Source organism: Dioscorea cayenensis, unplaced genomic scaffold (genome assembly GCF_009730915.1).
Source record: "Dioscorea cayenensis subsp. rotundata cultivar TDr96_F1 unplaced genomic scaffold, TDr96_F1_v2_PseudoChromosome.rev07_lg8_w22 25.fasta BLBR01000660.1, whole genome shotgun sequence".
Lineage (NCBI taxonomy): Eukaryota > Viridiplantae > Streptophyta > Magnoliopsida > Dioscoreales > Dioscoreaceae > Dioscorea > Dioscorea cayenensis.
In genome coordinates this window covers 3309-22768 of record NW_024087051.1, presented here as the reverse complement: position 1 = coordinate 22768, position 19460 = coordinate 3309, and the positions used below count along the sequence as shown (strand labels likewise).

General features: G+C 40.5%; 2 protein-coding genes and 2 pseudogenes across 2 annotated transcripts; 1 reads left to right on the top strand and 3 right to left on the bottom strand.

Annotated features, from left to right (window-relative positions):
* Positions 1-1540: 1540 nt before the first annotated feature.
* Positions 1541-2140, bottom strand: LOC120254853 (secreted RxLR effector protein 161-like). Its single transcript, XM_039262867.1, has one exon. The coding sequence runs from the start codon at positions 2138-2140 to the stop codon at positions 1541-1543; it is 600 nt and encodes a 199-aa protein (XP_039118801.1).
* A 1994-nt stretch (positions 2141-4134) lies between these two features.
* Positions 4135-4727, bottom strand: LOC120254852. Its single transcript, XM_039262866.1, has 2 exons — positions 4644-4727; positions 4135-4566 (listed from the first exon to the last, which is right to left on the bottom strand). The coding sequence occupies exons 1-2, from the start codon at positions 4725-4727 to the stop codon at positions 4135-4137; spliced, it is 516 nt and encodes a 171-aa protein (XP_039118800.1).
* Positions 4728-7427: 2700 nt separating this feature from the next.
* Positions 7428-11200, top strand: LOC120254851 (annotated as a pseudogene).
* Positions 11201-11649: 449 nt separating this feature from the next.
* LOC120254856 lies at positions 11650-13021 on the bottom strand (annotated as a pseudogene).
* Between the last annotated feature and the right edge of the window lie 6439 nt (positions 13022-19460).

Genomic DNA, 19460 nt, shown 5'->3' with positions numbered 1-19460 from the left:
TTCATACATCAACCAACAAAGACCCATTGGTATGCGTAAAGCGAATCCTTCAATATCTCAAGGGGACCTCTGGCCATGGTTTATTTTTCAAGCATGGTTCTACCGACCATCTTCAGGCATTCTATGATGAGGATTGTGCTGGTTGTCCTGATGATCGCAAGTCCACAAGAGGCTTAGCAATTTTCTTAGGAAATAACCTTATCTCATGGAGTTCTCATAAGCAACGAACAGTCTCCCGATCTTAAACCGAAGCAGAATACAAGGCGCTTGCAAATACCTCTTCTGAGCTCATGTGGTTCTAGTCCCTTTTCTTCAACATTGGCCTAGCTCTCTCGTCTCCTCCAATCCTTTGGGGTGTTAACCTTGGTGCCACACTGCCACCTACCTCTCTGCAAACCCTATATTCCATGCTCGAACGAAACATGTTGAGATTAATTTTCACTTTGTTCATAACAAGGTAGCTCGTCGCGACCTTCAAGTTCAATTCATCACCACTCAAGATCAACTTGTGGATAACTAAACTGTTAGCCAAGTCTCTGTTTGAGTCTCTTCGGTCCAAGCTACGAGTCGCTTCCCGACTTTAGCTTGTGGTGACGTATTAGAGAATATCCATCGCATATTCCATATCTCCCAAATATATAAATAATATTATAGAATATCCATAACATCTTCCATATCTCCCAAATATATATATGATATTTTACAATTGGCATATGATCCCTTAGATTGATAATTTCTTTATATAATGGTGGCTATATTTACATACGTGTACATCTTTATATACGTGTAATTTTATGGAGATTAATATAGAGAATTTTATTTGTTTTAGTAACGGGGAGCCATGATATGTGCTCATTGCAAAAGACCTTATTCACCATGTTTCGGATTTGGACGTACATCCTTCACATGGGACAAATATATCTTACCACTAAACTATACTATGATTGGCAATAATCAAGCTCCTTACCACTAGACTATGCTATGCTAGTGCTTGCAATAATCAATCTCCTTAAAACTGGAATAAATACTCTCAAGCTCCTTATATAGTGGACAGAAAAGGTATATATTGTTAGAATTGGAAGATAGGAAGAAGAGACAGAGTTCTCACAGAGATACCAAGGTTACTAAGAAGCAAGATACACTATATTGAAGCTAATAGAAACATAAAGCAAAGATTCAAATATAAAGACTCTTAAGTTGACTCAGTCCCTGACACAGCACACAAACATTAAAAGAAAGACAAAAGACAAAAGATAAAAAACATAAAGTTAACATCCAACCGCAACCCAACAATTCTTGAGTTGTCCAATCGAATTCCAGCAGGATCTTTGACAAGTAAACGGTCAGCTCTTCAGAGGTATAGAGTAACTATTCTAACATGCTTTCCTTACTCTAAACCTCTGACATGCAGTTCATCTCTAAACTGTTCGAATTTGTAATTGGGTAATCCTTTTGTGAAGACATCCGCCACTTGGTCGTGAGTGCTGCAGTGAACAATGCTAATAACTTCATCTTTTATCAGATCATGAATGAAGTGGTATCAGGTGTCGATATACTTTGTTCGACTATGATGAGTAGGATTTCGAGCTATGGAGATGGCCGAACTGTTATCACATCTGATGATTATAGGGAGCTCCTGCTTCTCATTCATGTCTGCCAAGAGGCGACGCAACCAAACAGCTTCACAGGCAGCGGATGTAATTGATATGTATTCAGCCTCAGTGCTCAATAGTGCAGTTACCAGTTGTTTCATTGAACACCAAGCTACCGCCCCTGAACCAAGAGAAAAAACCCATCCTGTTGTGCTCCGTCGATCGTCCGACGAGCCTCCCCAATCACTGTCGAAGTATCCAAAGAGAACGAACTCTTCATTCTTTGTATAATGGATTCCATATCCAGTGGTGCCACTGACATATCTCAGAATTCTCTTCACTGCTTCATAATGATGCTTCGTTGGTGTTTGCATGAAACGAGCTACAACTGAAACAACATGTATTATGTCCGGATGAGTGTGAGTTAAGTAAAGGAGATTCCCAACGATCTTCCTGTACTTGGATCCATCTATTTTCCCTGAACTGTCTTCAGAGTGCAGCTTCTCATTGAGATTTATTGGGCTAGCGATGGGATTACAATGTAACATCCCAGTTTTGCTCAGAATATCCTCTGCATATTTTCGTTGTGAAATGAACAATATATCCTTGCATTGTAGCACCTCTAACCCAAGAAAGTATTTCAATTGTCAAAAGTCTGACATCTCAAACTCCTTCATCATATTCTCTTTGAATTGCACCAGCATTTCTTCAGAACTGCTCATATATATTATATCGTCCATGTATAGGCACAGCAGCAGGATTTCAGTGTCAGTCTTGACTCTTCTATAGCATGTTGGTTCATTAGCACTCCTTACGAACCCCAGTTGATAGAAATGAGAGTCTATTCGACTGTACCAGGTTTGTGGAGCCTGCCGGAGGCCGTAAAGAGCTTTGTTTAGCATGTAAACTTTCTCCTCTTATCCTCCAATGATGAACCCCTCTGGTTGCTTCACGAAGACCTCTTCCTTTAGCTCCCCATTAAGAAACGCAGTCTTAACGTCAAGTTGGTGAATATTCCACCCCCTTTGAACACCTACAGCGAGGAACAAACGCACAGTCTTAATTCTAGCGTCTGGGGAGAAGATCTCATCGAAATCCACTCCTTCTATCTGACTGTATCCCTTTGTGATGATTCTTTCTTTATTTCGCAGCATGGTTCCGTCTGGATTAAATTTGGATTTGAACACCCATTTTAATCCAATGGCCTTCTTCCCCTCAGGTAAAGTTGACAGCTCCCAAGTGTTGTTCCGAGAGATCACCTCCATTTCTTCTTTTCATAGCGATGAGCCGCCTTCATTCTTTTACAGAGATCATCAAAGCGAAGTTGGATCCGCAGTATTAAAGGCGAAAGAGCAAGTATCATATATCTAAGTTAGGTTTCTATACCTTGCTCGGGAGGGATTGTCATCTTCGACATACTCCGAGAGACCATCGGTGAAGATGTGTTCAAATCTTGAGACGACATCATCCGTTCATCAGTTTAATCGTGTGGTGGAGGATTTATAAACTGATCAGTGGGATGCACATCATCCACGATGTCAACGGGCACATAGTTCATTGCATTAGGGACAATATTCTTCTACCAATCCCAGCATTTTTCTTGAAGAATTTCACGTCCCCTCTCGACTTGGACACGCCTCGTGAATGGGTCGAGGATCTTATAGGCCTTTAGTGTCTCACGAGTAGCTAATGAAAACCCCGAGTGGTCTTTGAGTCAAATTTCTTTCTTTGTCTGTGATTCAACTAAATAGTGAGTTAAACAACCGAAAACTCTGAAGTTGTTCACGGGTTGGCTTAGATCCGATCAATGTTTCATAGGGTGTTATATCATCAAGAGCTACCAGTCGGAGCTCGATTAAGAATGTAAAACACCGTGCATACTGCTTCGGCCCAGAATTTCGTCGGCATGGATGTCTCCTTCATCATTGTGCGTGCCATCTCGATTCTGATCCCGGCTTCCGTCTGCGACTCTGTTTTGCTGTGGAGATCGTGGAGCGGTGAGCTGTTGCCGGATCCCTGTTAGTTCACAGAATAATTTGACCTCCTTGGACGTGAATTCGCCACTGCGATCGGTGCAGAGATTCTTCAGTGGCAATGATAGCTGTTTTTTGACCAAGAGTTTGAAGAGCTTGAATTTCTCCAGCGTATCAGATTTCCTCTGAAGGAAATAGACCCAGCTGTAGCGTGAGTGGTCATCCGTTAGTAAGAAGAAGTAACAATTTCCACCGAGAGAGGCAGTTTGCATCAGGCCTACTAGGTCGCCATGAATTAACTCCAACGAGTACTCGTTGATCTCCTCGCATGGCCGGTGGGAAAAGGAATATGCGAGCTTGTTTTCCCAACAGAGCATGATTCACATGGTTTAATAGCTTAAGATGACCAAGCAAGCCAACAACCATCCGCTTTTCTCCCAACAATTGTAGATTCTTCTGGTTCAGGTGGCGGTATCGCTTGTGCCAAAGATCAAATATCACAGCTTCATTTCGTGCAATATTTGCTGCTCCAACGTCATCAGCTTCAAGAGGAAACAAATGATGAGAAGTCATGCATACTGCAATCTTGGCTTTAGTCTTGCATCCTTAATAACACACTTCTCTTCGAGAGAACTCAACAGGTAACCAGAGCTCATCACCGACCAATCGCTCAACAAGTTGTGCGCTAGATGAGGCACATACTGCACGTCAGTTAGTGTGTTTGTTCTTCCACAGTCGGAGCGAAGAACAATAGAGCTAATCCTGCCAACTTGCAAGATGTTTCCGTCTCCTAGCCTGATGGTTTGATTTGACACTTCCTCCAAGTTTTGAAATATCATTCTATTTCCTGACATATGATTTGAGCATCCTGAGTCAATGAGCCACATATCTCCTCTTTCATTCGTATCTTCACTGGATGCCATGAACAGTAGTCCTTTATCAGCCTCCTTGGTGTCTTTAGTGTCTTCAGCTAGGTTTGCTTCCTTGTTCTTGTAACGACACTGAGATTTTATTTGCCCGTATCTCTTGCACCCAAAGCATTGTATTCCCTTGTGATGCTTATCTCCTTCAGTCACACGAGGTTGGTCTGAGTGCCATCCTCGTCCACAGCCTCTTTCTCTGTGAAACCCTCAGCCTCGACCTCTACCTCCACGGCCACCATGCTCACGAAATAAGGCTCCCTTTGACAAACGACTGCCCTCTCCTCCATGTGATCCTGCTCTATATCTAGTCTGCCTTCGTGACCTCTGAGAGATCCACTGAGTTCTTCAATGGTGAGAGAACTCAGATCCTCCCGACTCAATGATAGACAACACTACATGGTCGAATCTGGGGTTAGACTCCCGAGAATCTTCCCTAACAACGTGCTGGATAGCCTAGCCTCCTCTCCTGTGGCTCGAATGTGATACACTCACGCTAGCACCCTGCTAATGTAGTCCTGTATCTTTTCCCCGTTCTTCATGTGCGTATTCTCGAAGTCCTGTCGATGAGAATGAAGCTGAGCTGCTGCATTCTTGGTGCAACCTTGATATTCTCCTTTCAAGATATCCCAAGCCTTCTTCGCGTTCCTCGTCTGTGAGATTCGAATGAGAACCTTGGCATCAAGCGCTTGCTGTATTAGACATAGAGCCTTTGCATTTCTCTTGACATTCTCCGTTTCTCTTGTGCTCATCTTCTTCATCTTCTTTGTATCATTTCTCAACCATTCCCCCATAGATCACAAGAGAGAAGGATCATCTCCATCTTTAGGTCTCACGTGTTGTAACCATCTCCATTAAAAGGGAGGGACATTAACCTCGAGAAGATCCGATGCCACTCCCATTCGCAGACCATCCTTCTTCAAGGTTGAACTATAGAATTGTCTCTCGATACCATCTGTTAGAATTAGAAGATAGGGAAGAAGAGATAGAGTTCTCACAGAGATACTAAGGTTACTGAAAAAGCAAGATACACTATATTGAAGCTAATAGATACATAAAAGCAAAGATTCAAATATAAAAGACTTCTAAAGTTGACTCAGTCCCTGACACAGCACACTAAACATTAAAAAGAAAGACAAAAGATAAAAGATAGAAAGCATAAAGTTAACATCCAATGGTAGCCCAGCAATTCTTGAGTTATCCAATCGAATTCTAGCAGGATCTTTGACAAGTAAACGGTCAGCTCTTCAGAGGTATAGAGTAACCATTCTAACATATATGTGTAATGGAAAAATAACCAAGCCACGTATGACGCGTGCCGATGATGGCTCCGTAGCCAATCAATGCGGGGTAAGCCATGGTGGTGTGAACTGGTTGGCACGTGACTTTTTTTTTCAGATGGGGTCGGGTCCCCTTATGTACATAGCGCCGTCCCCACTGAGTGTGTGTTCACCTATAAAGTCAAAAAATAAAAATAAAGGAAAAAGGCAATTGTTTGAAGAGCATGCAATTCAAAAAGGATCCGAGAAGAAGCATTATTGGCCGGAACTAGTACTACTGCAGTCAGTGGTAGGGAAGATTGCTAGAGCGTCAAACTCACGAATTAATAAATAAATCGGAGAGAGATGTAGATTTCTCTAATGGTTCTGCTAGGTTGGAAATGTTCCAGAACAGGGATCAATAGCTTTTCATCCATTGATCACGTCCTAATCTGAGACCAACTGACCACCCATCCACCAGTCAACCTTATTCCTCCAATTCGGTGCCTGCGAGACGTGCAAGCAAGCTGAAAGGATGGATCTAGAATCACCGACGCGTGTCAACTGCTGATCACGTGGCAGGGTGGAGTGGCTGACTTAGCGCTAAGGATAACGTTTACCACGACCCGACAGCACACGCGCATAACATCCTCATTCCAATCAAAAAAACAGAAGTGGAAGTGGAATAGATGTTGGATGCCGCTTGGGATACTTTGCATGCTTTTCTGGGTTTTGATTACTTGGTGCAGGGGCATGTCACATGTCAGATAAGCCAATATTAATCGGATGAATAACAATAATATGCATGCTTGTGTTTGAGCTGGATGCATGCCAAGTGCCAACTATCAAACATGGCCTTCCGTCGTCCCATGAGAATTCATTCCACTCTTCTCTCCATGATAGGCGCCGATTCCGGTGTTTGACGATGGGAACCGTGTGGGACGATAATTCTTCCAAACCTGCCCGCCTAATTTCTGGAAGCTCCTAGGAAAATACATTTTTGGCTGTTGCCAGTATTGGTCAGATTAACCATGCACACAGACTTGTTCAAAAATTTCTAATTGACCGGCCGAGTATTCTCCACCCACCACCACCACCACCACCACCACCACCGACAAAACAATAACAATTTTGACACTGATCATCACAAATAAATATCAACGACATGTAGAAATGGTAAATAGTTGTCTCACCCCAACCGGTCAGAATTCAGGTGTAAATAAATTAAATTGGGTTGGTGGTATAGAACCAACCCATCCACCCTTATTCCATACCGCGGATTGGGCGTTGGTGGGAACGAATTAAAAAGAAAAAGAGTTCCAAATGACTGCCGCCCAAAGGAAAGAAAGAAAGAAAAAATTCTCCCGGTTCCATCCCGTACGCTTAATAAATTATAACAATCCTTAGCATAAAAAATAAACGGCGTGTTGTCGAAGAATGATATTTGGATAAGGTTGTCTGTTTTTTTTTTTTAATCGTTTAATTGGGAATTAGTTACCGCTGGACTATGTAAATTCTAGTCTTTGTTGTGAACTCTCCACACGTCTTCTTAGATCTCATCTCAACCTCCCCAACTTCCCTATCGCTTCGCTTTTATCTTTCTCATCCTCTCTTTGTGCATTTATCTCTAGATTGGGTGTATATATACATACACACATATATGCGTCTCTCTTCAAACAAACTCAAATTAAACAACACTTTCCAGTTATCCTTAATTTATTTCTTCTTCTCCTCCTCAATTTCCATCCATATACACACACACACATATATATATATATATGTATGGTGGATTTACAGCGGAAATCAAGGAAGATGGCAACGCCGGAAATATCAGCTAGATCAGCCAGATTGCCGTCGGACAAGTCCCACCTCTCCGTCCCTTCCTCATCACCCGTAGAAGACGCATCCGCAACCGCCGCTTATGAGCTCTACCTCCGCCTCCCAGAGCTCGCCAGCCTCTGGAACGCCAAAGCTTTCCCGGAATGGAGAAACGAGACCATCTTAAAAACCAGCTTTGCAGGCCCTTGAAATCACGTTCCGGTTCATCTCCATGGGTCTTTCAGACCCGAGGCCTTATTCCAACCACGGTGAATGGAAGCGGAGGCTCGAGGTCCCCTCGCCATGCACGAAGTGGAGCTCATCGCCCCTCATCTGCGAGGATGAGGGAGGAGGGGTGGTAGTGGCGCGCCGATCGTGGAACTCAGGTCGCCATCCGGTGTGCTGACAAGAGATAGGAGCTCCCAGGAGGTCTGGCGGGTCCCCGGAGCAAGCCCAGTGGTAAGCCGAACCAGCGAGGCAAGCTTACTACCAAGGCTTGCAACGTGGGAGAAATCCGAGGGCATTGCTTCCAGGATACTATTAAACATCGAGTGCCAGATGCATCGTTGCCCGTTCACGCTGGGGCTGGGTGAACCAAATCTCGCCGGCAAGCCCAATCTCGAGTACGATCTCGTTGTAAGGCCGTCTGATCTTCACTCCGTCAAGAAACCCTCATCACCACCATCAATCAGGAACTTGGAGAATGAGACGCTATTCACCATCCACCAGATCCTCGAATCATGGTTGTTCGTTGCTCGGGAGCTTCTGAAGAGGATCGTTGTTAGATTAGATGGGAAGGAGTGGGAGAAAGCCGCAGTGATTGCTGGATCCTTGAGCAAATATGGAAGCTGCTATCGCGAGTTGAGGATCTGCATCTGTTGATGGATCCTGATGATTTCCTCCATCTGAAAAACCAACTAGCTATTCAGGCAACACCGGGATCATCCGAGGGCTCTCTGCTTTTCAGATCAGCGGCCCTGCTGGAGGCTCACGCGATTGTCAAATGATCTGAAAAGAGGTGCCGTTCATTTTTGTAGAGAGGTGGATCCCAAGGAGGTCCCAGGGTCCAGGACGCGAGCCATGATTCTGTTTCACAAAGCAGAGCAGGGATGATGGCACTGTCTCAAGGGTCCATTGCTGCAGGCTTTCCAGGCGATCGAGGGGGCCATGAAGAGCTTCTTCTTTGCCTATCGTCAGTTAACCGTGACGGTGATGGGAAGCCTAGAGGCTACCGGTGAGTCGCTAGCGCATAGGTTTCTAGAGCCGCCCTACTTTCCAAGTTTTGGACGCGGCTAAGACGTTTCTCGGAGAGTTCTGGCGGAGAGAACGCGGTGGTGCAGTGGTGCTGCTGCTGCTGCCTTCACGGTCAACACATCTGCATCAGCGAACAAATGAACGGTGGTCCCACACACCGACTGTTTCTGCATTTAGGATTTGTACGCGTAAGAATAGAATAGGCAATGCCCTACAAACTATAAACTGCCTGATTATTTTTGTTTGCTCATTATTTATTGATAATATAATATGATTTTTCTTGTATAAAATAGTATTTTTTAATAATAAAAGTGATAAATCATTATTTTTATTAACATTATATATAAAAACAGGGGAAAAATAAAGAAATACATAAAGAAAGAACAGCAGTCTTTTACCGGAGTGAGTAGAGAAGATCTAACAAGGCAACAAAAAGAATAGGAAAGCTAGAACGGCAAATACAAACAACTAGTAGCAAAAGTCATCCCAAACTAAAAAATGGTATTCTTAAATATATGACTTATATTTATTTTCTAGAATTCTTGTAAAAGTATTTTGGGGAGTCTTTCATTTAGAAAAGACACATGCACATCAAAATAAATTGCATGTACATTATTAAATTAAGGTCTAAACCATAGTTTGCTGCTATAGGATAGAAAGTAATGCGGTAGGGGTAAAAACTAGGGTTTGATTGGTACTATGCATTCCGTAACAGAAATCTCTAAAAATATTTAGTATTTATAATATATATATATATATATAATAAAGTAGATAAATTCAAAATTTATTATAAAAAAAGAGTGGACACAAAACATATAGAAAAAAATACAAAAAAAATATAGATATTACCCAAGGAACATTGAGACCTATCCTCGACCTTTTTGATCTCTCCCGAGAAAGACACCTTACATGACCGAGAATTTGGTCCATAAACCCGATATACATACCATCGAAAAATTATCCTTAAGATGGCAAAAATCCACCAGTCAAGACAAAAACTCCATAGCGTGAATCAAAGCATCCTAACAAAATAGAACTATTCAACCAATAACGATACCTTTAGATAAAATGAAATATTGCCTCTATTTCAGTAGAAACTATAAGAGTACAAAAGAAATGTTACCTCTAGAAATGAGAGAGTCTCCTCCTAAAGTGAGAGAATATTAATTTTATGAAATTTATTTATGAAAAGAATATAAAGTTTCCTAATGATATAATTAACATGAAAATTGAAACAAAACTCCACCTCAAATTCATTTTTGTTTTGTTTTTTTGTTATAAATGTGGATGAACCACTAATATACTCCTCCGTATACATCGTGAATAATAGAATTTCAGCATCACCAAAGGAATGTTGGTTATTTTACATAATTTAATAAAAATTAGTTATCTTTTCAAAATTACCCTAATTTATATCTTGACATTTCTCTCTCCTATTGAATTTCGAAGAGAATTAAATAGAGTGTTAAAGTAACTTTGGATAATAAATGCTTATTGATGTTCAAAAATAACAGATAAAAAATAACATGGGTTTATGACATATTAAAAGAAACAAAGGGAGTAATGACAAAAATATAATACATGATAAAGACAACAAAACAAACAAATTACAAGAAAAAAAAACTAGTGAAGCAAATTAGACGAACAAACAAAATTGAGCAAAAAACAAAAAGCGACAGAAAAGCGAAACAAAAACGCATGAAAAAGTAAGTTCTATCAGGGGTGGATGGAAAAATAAAAGGGACACAATAAACAAATGGATAAAGCAAAAGGAAAGGCTAATATCTATCAAATGTCTAGAGATTCATTCTACGAAATGTGTGATCCACCCGAGCACAGAGTCAAAGGTTTGACAAACTAGAGGCTTCTCTTGATTATTGGGACCGACTCCTCAAATGTGGCCTTTTAAGAATCTAATACTGTATTTATCCAAGCAATAATCATATGGTCAATTTTGCATATAGGCAATAAGAATGAAGATGTTATGTATAAGAAAATGAGGTTATTTTTGTTCAAGCCAAAATATTCCACCAAATCGTATAAATTAAGAGGTTTTCCAAGCCATAAGATTCAGAGACTTTGTTGATGGGCTAGTAGGGCCATGCATCATCTCGATTAGGGGCATGTTAGAGACATTGAGCAGGGCATTATAGTGCAACTAAAAGCTTAGTTACAAAAGGGCATATCTCCAATGCTGCATTGCAGAGCACACAAGTTGTGAAAATTCTATTGCAGCCCTTTTTAGCCAAATTGTCCAAAGGAAGGATCTCGTTGTCCAAAGCTTGCAAGTTAAAGATTTTGATTTTGAGTGAGCAGTCTCCCTTCAGAATAATTTGCTAAGCAAGGTTCTGTTTAATTCCACCATGGAAGATATAGAAGGCTAGCAAGTTGAAGATTTTTTTCTATTTTATATGAAAATTCTAAAATATTAATTTCATCAAACCAATTCTTGTTTCATCTTGTTTCCTGCATTTTTTAAACTTGAAAGTACGGCAATACGGATCACTTCTAAGAACGTATTGGAATCCGGATTGCACAAGGGGAGTTGAAGGTACTACAATCTGGATTTTCGAGAGAGGGGAGGGGCGATCCTAATAATTATGGTCAGACAGTTATACGAAGGCAATTGCTCTGGATTTCATTCGTGAACTGTTAAATGTACAAATCAGGGATGCTATGGTAGCAACACAAACACAGATTATTTAAGAACCAAAGTCACAATGATTTAACTGGGTTAGTGAGTCCCTTTGGCAATATCATGAGGATTATAATTTACTTTTTGTTTAAAAATGATTAGTTTTTGCTAGGGCCGTGTGGTGAATCTATAAGGTAATTAATAAGCATCTGGGTTGTCGAGGATGGGAAAGCAGGTTTCCTTGGCCCCCAGTCTTCCAGTTGAAATGAGAATAATTGGCGGCATACACCAAAATTGCCAGGATCAGCTGCCATAGCTTCCAGGAAAGTCTCTTCAGCAGCACCTAGATTCTTCCGAACCAACCACAAGAAACAAGCATACCTATTCAAAGCCTCAGCGTCGGTTGGTTGAATCTCCACTGCTCTCTCTGAAATAGTACTCAGCTCTGTTGCGCCCAAGAATGTGTTAATAACGAGCAACTCATGATTTATTGAATCAATCACAGCTCAAGTTTGCAGTACTTTGAGCATGACAGTAAAAACATAACAAACAGATTTACTTTTCACTAGACAGGTAGTAACTCGTACTTTGAGCTCAAGTTTGCAGTACTTTGAGCACCAAATAAAATCCAAGTGACCAAATGGTCTAAATTTACTATTCTTGGCAAACATAATTCAGCTATAGTGCAGTAATTGAGACCATTTTGTCACTTGAATTTAAATATATTTATAGACACAGTATCCATGGCAGCAAAAACTAAACACAAGGAGAGAAGAGAAAGGGGGACGCGCGAGATGTTAATAGTACCTGTCATAGTTGTGGTGGACGAGATAAAGGAATTGAGCAAAGTTAGAGAGGAGTAGGGCGTTGTCTGGGTCCTCTGACAAAAGCTCTTTCATACATTAATTCAGTGTTGATGTAATGCTGACAACTCATCCTCCTCTGGTGGAATTTGCACTGAGACAGGAGCCACGAATTGTCTCAAAACGTCAGGGTCCATTAGGAGCCTCGTCTGTGGTGCTCTGCTCTCATCCTCAAGGCATCTTCCACAAACTTGTTCCATTCTATGGTCTCATCTTGCAGTTGTGCCGCTGAAGGATAATGATCATCCGTAGTTGATGATGTCTGAAATGGATACAAGAAGAGATTGAGAAGGAGGAATCGCAGTGGTGGGGTTGCGGCCCATGGAGTGAGACAGTGAAGTTGGCGAGGATGATCATGAGGTAGAGCATGAGCGTGGGATTGCAACAAAAGACTCGTTGGAAAAGGCAGACGAAGGAGGCATGCAGGGTCGCTCCGAACACGATCCAGGATTCCAGGCAGTGGAGGTTGATCATCATCCGACCTCATGTGGAGAGCATGGCTCTGGAGCTCACGAACCATGAAGACCATGGAGGAGAAGGCCTTCTTGGCGGAGCAACAAGCCAACTCTCCAGCCTCCATGAGCTCACGCTCCCAAATCTTCTTCCTTTTGATGATCAGCAGTGATAACGGCATATCTAATCTGTTGGCATTCCGTTCCACACTTACTGCCGCCATCAGCTCATCATCGTGATTATGATTCACCATTGCCCAATGCTTTTGACTCAGGGGTTTCACTCCCTGCTTCCTCAGCCTCCACCAGTCGCCTCCTACTGGTGGACTCTGGTTGTTGTTGTTGTTGTATGCTTCTTCTTCTTCTTCTTGGTATACACGCATCTTCATCTTCTGGATGGCCTTCAAAAACCTGTGCTCAATGTGCTACCTAGCCTAGGCTTTCTGTTCTCTGCCACCATTGCTCCATAATGGAAAGGGTCTGGCAGCTCCAGAGAAGAAGAGTGACCGTCGTTGGGTTATGAGACAAGGCAGGGAACAATTGTTTTTGTTCGTCGCCCTTGACCTTAATAAATTAGGGCCGGGCTTGGGGGGTTCAAACCACCATGGATGCCCATTATTAATGTGACTGTCCCTAAGTAGCAATGCCATTAAAAAGAATAACAAGGTCAGTCAGATTCCTTATGGAGGAAAAGCTTGCCATCTTAATTAGCCGCAACATCTCTACAGGCAATGTTTCTCCTTTAAAAAGCTGCACACCCAATAAAATTATACGACTCGATTTGATTAAAAGAAAAACAGATGAACAGATGAACATATGGGAATCAACAGAAGAGGCATGCACTGAATTTTTGGAAGAATGGGAATTGGGAGGTGATCTATCTAATAAATATAAATAAATAAATACATTCCAGCATCAAACTCTTATTCTTACCCCTTTTTAATTACTGAACTTCTCTGCTGTTCCCATTTTGTTGCACAGAGAACTTGTTTTCTCGATTGAAAAAGCAAAAAGTAACAAAAAGATTGGAATATTATAAGAGGATATCACAACGACAAGAAAGAAACCAAAGCAATAAAGAGGTGAGTTTGAATCTAAAATAGCATGAGCATAAAAAGCAAAACAAATAAATTTGCTGAAAATGAATTCAGAGGGCCAAGAGATCTTAAACTTCGGTTAAGTTTAATGTCTTCTTTGAGTGACAGGTGGCCCACGAGATCTTGAACTTCGTTGAAGGACTTTGTCTTTCTTAACAATACACGCTTTTGTATATACATCTATATAATCTCTGTTATAAATTTGGAAACTTTTTATTATTATTATTATTAAAAGATGGATAAACCACTTTTTACTGGAAAGAGAAATACAAAAGTCACCAACCAAGAAATGCATGGGTAAGCTACAACATCAAAAAGAAGATCACCCCAAAGAGCTACCAACACGTAATCTAGCTCGTGCACTGGCCATGCGCTCCTCCGACAGGCCGAGTCATACCGAAACTCTTCGTGAAAGTATCACCGCTGCCACAAATGTTTCTCAGAATATAAATGCTGTGGCCACATACGCTAGTAACGATGTGACCACAAAACTCTGTCTCCTACTACTCCTGGCCACTAATTTCATGCTCGTCACTGATTCCGACGAATATGCCGAGGTGGCGCCCCGACGGTACTCATCTATTTTTAAAAAGATCTTAGGTGGCATTCCACCTCACCATCGCTCTGCTCACACGCCACGCCACCGACGCCACCGAGACCTTTACCCTTTCGGCTCCATCAACCCCAACCCCCATCTCATGTCCCAAGATCACACCGACTCCAACCTAAACCCTCGTCCGGCGCCTTTGTCCGAAAGCGCCCCCATTTCCCTCCTAATCTCATATCGCCTTTCCACGCCATCAACCCTTCCCGTCCGGCGATCTTCACGCGTAGACTTCCAATGTATCTAGCATCACCACGGCGTAATCCCAGAAAAAGCACCAAATGGGGTAGTAATTTAGGGATTTTAGGTTGATTTGTTTTGCATTTTATAGTTTGATTGTTGTTCTATATTAGTTTTTATGTTTTGTGGCCTCTGTGTTTTCCTTAATTTAAGGTTGGAACCCTGAAAATAAATTATTTTCCCTAAAGTGATTTTTAATCTAGAAAGGCATGAGCTTTTATGTGTTATGTTCTGGGTTGTGTTAGGAACTTACATGTTGGAAGGCAAGGTTGTCTTTGTTAGTCATAGTACGCACAAGGAAGATGCTTCTCTTTGTAATGCACTTGCCAATGCCTCCGATCCCCAACACCTCCTTGATGTAAGCCTCGATTCCTCTCAGTTACCTTTTGTTGATCTAAATGGTATTTTTGTCCGATCGCTTAAAAATCATCGCTTTTCAATGCATGGTATAGCTTACATCATGATAGATTATATCATGATTTTTTTCCTCGCTTTGATTGGTAAAAACCTCACCTTTTATGTTAGTATATTGGAAATTTTATTTAGCTTTAGTTGTTCCCTTCTTCATAAATTCAGAATTGCATCCTTAGAAATTGGTTTATATATTGTATGCTACTATTTTTGTGCTTCATGAACATGCTAAATGGTTGATATGAAAAATCTTTTTCTGTTGGATTTGGTTTGTTTATCCTTAACATGGCTTATTTCTTTTCAATTGGTAATTGTATGATTTTACCGTCAACTCATCCCGCTTGCATTTGGGATGGATGATGTTCATGATTATATGTCTAAATTTCCTTTTCGGCCAAAGATATATATATATATTGATTTGACACACAACTCATCCTCGCCTAGCATGTGAATGGACCTCCCCGCTATTATTGTATATCCGAAATTGTATTAGCATACAAAGGTATAGTAGTATGGAAGAGGTGCTAAATAGTGGTGTGCCGTATTAGAACATCCAATCGAGGAGGATGACTTCATTGATTCCGACTATGATATCCCTTCCGGTGATGAGGACTTCATAGAGTGTTTTGTATGAGCGAAATGGTGAAAATAAAGGCGAGAGGTATCCCATCTTTCCCTCAAAATAGCACAAGAATGTAAGGACTTGTTGGAGAAGAAAAGGTGAGTCCCGCAGGATAATTTCACGAGGACTTGTTCATGTAACCTGCATACGTGATGATGATGGTGACACTAGGTTTGCAGAGTTTAATGAAGAGAAGGAGATGTATAACCCAAGGTTAAGGGTCGGGTTGGTATTTAGAGATTTTGATCAACTAAAGAGGGCTTGTAGAAACCGGGGGATTAAGAACTGTATTTCAGCTATGGTTCCCATGTAATGATAGAAAGAGAGTGATATGTGCATGCCACAACAAACAATGTTCTTTCAGATTTATGCACTCACATGAGCAAAGACAATCCATCATGCAAAATTAAGAGTGCTAATCTTGATCACAGCCTGTGGAAAGGTCTTCAATAATTTTCATGTAACTCTAAGGTGGCTTGCCACTAAATATTTTGACAAGTTCAAAGGTCGATCCAAAATTGAGCCGTCAATGGCATAATTAAACAAGTTAAGGATGACCATGGTTTTACAATTTCTCATATGAAAGCTTGGAGAACCAAACACTGGCAATGAAGTTGGTCAACGGAGATGAGGGTGAGCAATACACAAACCTCACCAAGTATGCAAACTGAGCTCATGCAAACCAATCCGTGTAGCACAAAAGAACTTTGTGGAGGGATGAAGCAGTGTCTTCAAAGGGTTTTATATCTGTCTAAAGCCCCTAAAGGATGCATTCGTCAGTCGTAGTGCCATTTATAGGATTTGATGGATGTTTTTGAAATCTCTCTATGGTGGTCAGCTTATTGTCGCATGAGGGATTGACCTCAATGATTGTATATTACCCAGTTTGCTTATGCAGAGTTGGTTGAGAATAGAGATACTTGGACATGGTTCATGGATCTTTTCGAGGAAGATTTGCGATCCCGGAATGCAGCAGATATATCTCACCATAATGAGTGACCGCAAAAGGGTTAGTTGTATGTTTAAAACATTTTCATTGATAGTAATTGTCATTTAATTTTGTGAATTATAATTGCGGTGGTTTAAAAGGGCTATTCTAAGATATATTTTCCAGACATGAACATAGAAATTGTGTTCGCACATGCATACTAATTTTCAGGAGAAATTCAAAGGGAAAAGCAATTAAAAAGATTTTTATGATGTCAGGATTGAGAATGCACCTCGAATCGCACCTTCGACGTTGGTCGAAAAAGACGAAAAATACCTCGAGTAATTTTCTCATATGTAACATGTTAAATAATGGAAAAGCTTTAGTTTATATTGCATTAATTTATTTGCATCTTTATTTGCTTCAGCGAGAGAAGAAGCAATCGAGTGTACCCAATCTAGAAAATGTCTCGTTGGGTGAGCATCAGAATTGCTCAATTCACCCAGTCACCTCGATCTCTTAGGCACCAAAGTCTCGCATAAGGCAACCAAGTCAAATTACCAACAAAGGACCAAAGATTAAATGTCAAGATAAGTAAGTCTTCCTATGTTAGTGTGTCTAACATGGGAAATGTGATCAATCACGCACAATGCCAACTCAATCTCCAATAAGAGATAGGGCTTCTTCCTCAGCTCATAGATGGTGGAAAGGAAATTGAATGTTTTGATGATGGAAAAACTCGCTGATATTTTTAATTATGAACTTTGTGAACTAGTAGTAACATTTTATTTTGAGTCAATGTCCTTTGAATATGTTATGAAGTTTCTTTTTAAGTCACCGCCGCTTATGTATTTTTGTTGGATTTGTTGGATTTGTTATGATGAACTTTGTTGTAAGTATCGATTTTTCGAGTCAATGTATTTTGTTATTTTGAGTCAATGATGAACTTTGTCACAAGCCAGTATTTATATTCCCTGTGTTATGTATTTTATTCCTATGTTTCAACATATTTGTATTCCAAGTTTTATTTGTATTCCCATGTTCGACTAAATTATTATTACATTTCAAAGATATTTGTATCCGTTCGACTAAATTATTACCAGATTTCAAAGATATTTAGTATCTCCTGTGTTTATTTGTATTCTCGTGTTTTACCAAATTATTACCAGATTTCAAAGATATTTTGTATTCCCTGTGTTTTACCTGTGTTTAATTGTATTCCCGTGTTTTACCAAATTATTACCAGATTTCAAGAACTCGCTGCAGATTTTAGTAACCCATGATGCAAACTTTTTACATACAAGTCTGAGACTTATATTGTGCAATTATTTTAAATTGTAAATTGGTATTGTCGATGCAAAAGATGTATTTTTCAGAATCAATTATAAAAATTCTTATGAAGTAAATTGGTACGATAAAAAGATTTCTCATGTGAAGAATGACGGAGCAAGATTAGATTTCAATCTCACAATAACACACATGAAGTAAACTAACAATCTAACAAGTATTCATTCAAAATAAGGTTAGATTTTCAATCTCACAATCATTCCACAAGCCTTATAAACCTACATAAGCTCTCAGACTAAACTCCATTACGACATTCTCACAATCTTTCTAAAACCTACAAGTCATAGCAACTCCATTACTGAGACAACTCACAAGCCTTCTAAACCTACAAATCAAGATCAAACCCATGAGTGATGCCCCTAGTTTAGGGCGAGTAATGCTAGAGAATGGCCGTGAGTAGCTGCATAATCTTGGAGCGATGCTCTCACTTTGTCGAGCGATGCCGGAGTAGTTCATCACGGCCATGAACAAGGTGGATCATCTTGCCGAGGGAATGTTGCCCTAGCCTTAGCCCCAATTTGATGAACGAAACGATAGGGTAAAGGTCCCACCGACGTACGGGCTCGACGGGCGAGCGCAGAACGGTGGTGAGGTGGAATGACCACCCAAGATCTTTTAAAATAGATAGTACACGCTGGACGCTCACCTCAAGATATTCGACGGGTAACTCAGCCCCAAACATGAAATTATGAGTGTAACCGAGATACAGTTTTGTGGCCACATCAGCATAAAAATGATGTACTAGCTGCTACTATTTCGAAGCATTTGTGGCCACCAAAGGATACTTAATCCCGAAATCCTTCATAAAGAGCCAAGAAACCCAAGTTTCTACAAACATGCAGAGATCTTCATCCATTTTCGCTCTAGTTCCCTCTACAATAGAAGAGGCACCAAGATACAAGCATACAATCAATCTTTTACAATGAGGATAAATGTGCATGCATAACATTTAACATTGTAAAATATAATCATTCCTAGCAAGGTAGATATTCCAAATAATTGTTTTTGCCACTAAGTCCCCAAAAACCCGTATATATTTACTAGTATAGATTGACCATGCTTAGGGTTTCATTAGGATGCGAATTGTATTAAAAATTTTAAAAATCATCGCCACTAAACAAAAACAAATATTATATATATATATATATATATGAGGTTCATCTATCCATGTTCGTAGAATCGAAATCTACGAACGTTGCTATCATCGGTTGGATTTCGATCCAACGTTGATCACAATTCGATGAGCGATATACAGGTGAAAAGTGGTGTCTGCAGTGAATTTGATTTCGTGCACGATGACTTCAAAACAAATCTAAACCGCTTTAACCCTATTTCTACTGGAACTACAAGAAACATGCTATAAACCAAAACTCAATTAATCAACCCGGTTATATCAAAAATTAGCTCACTCAGTAGCTAAGTTAACTGCGCTCTTTTGCCTTCGT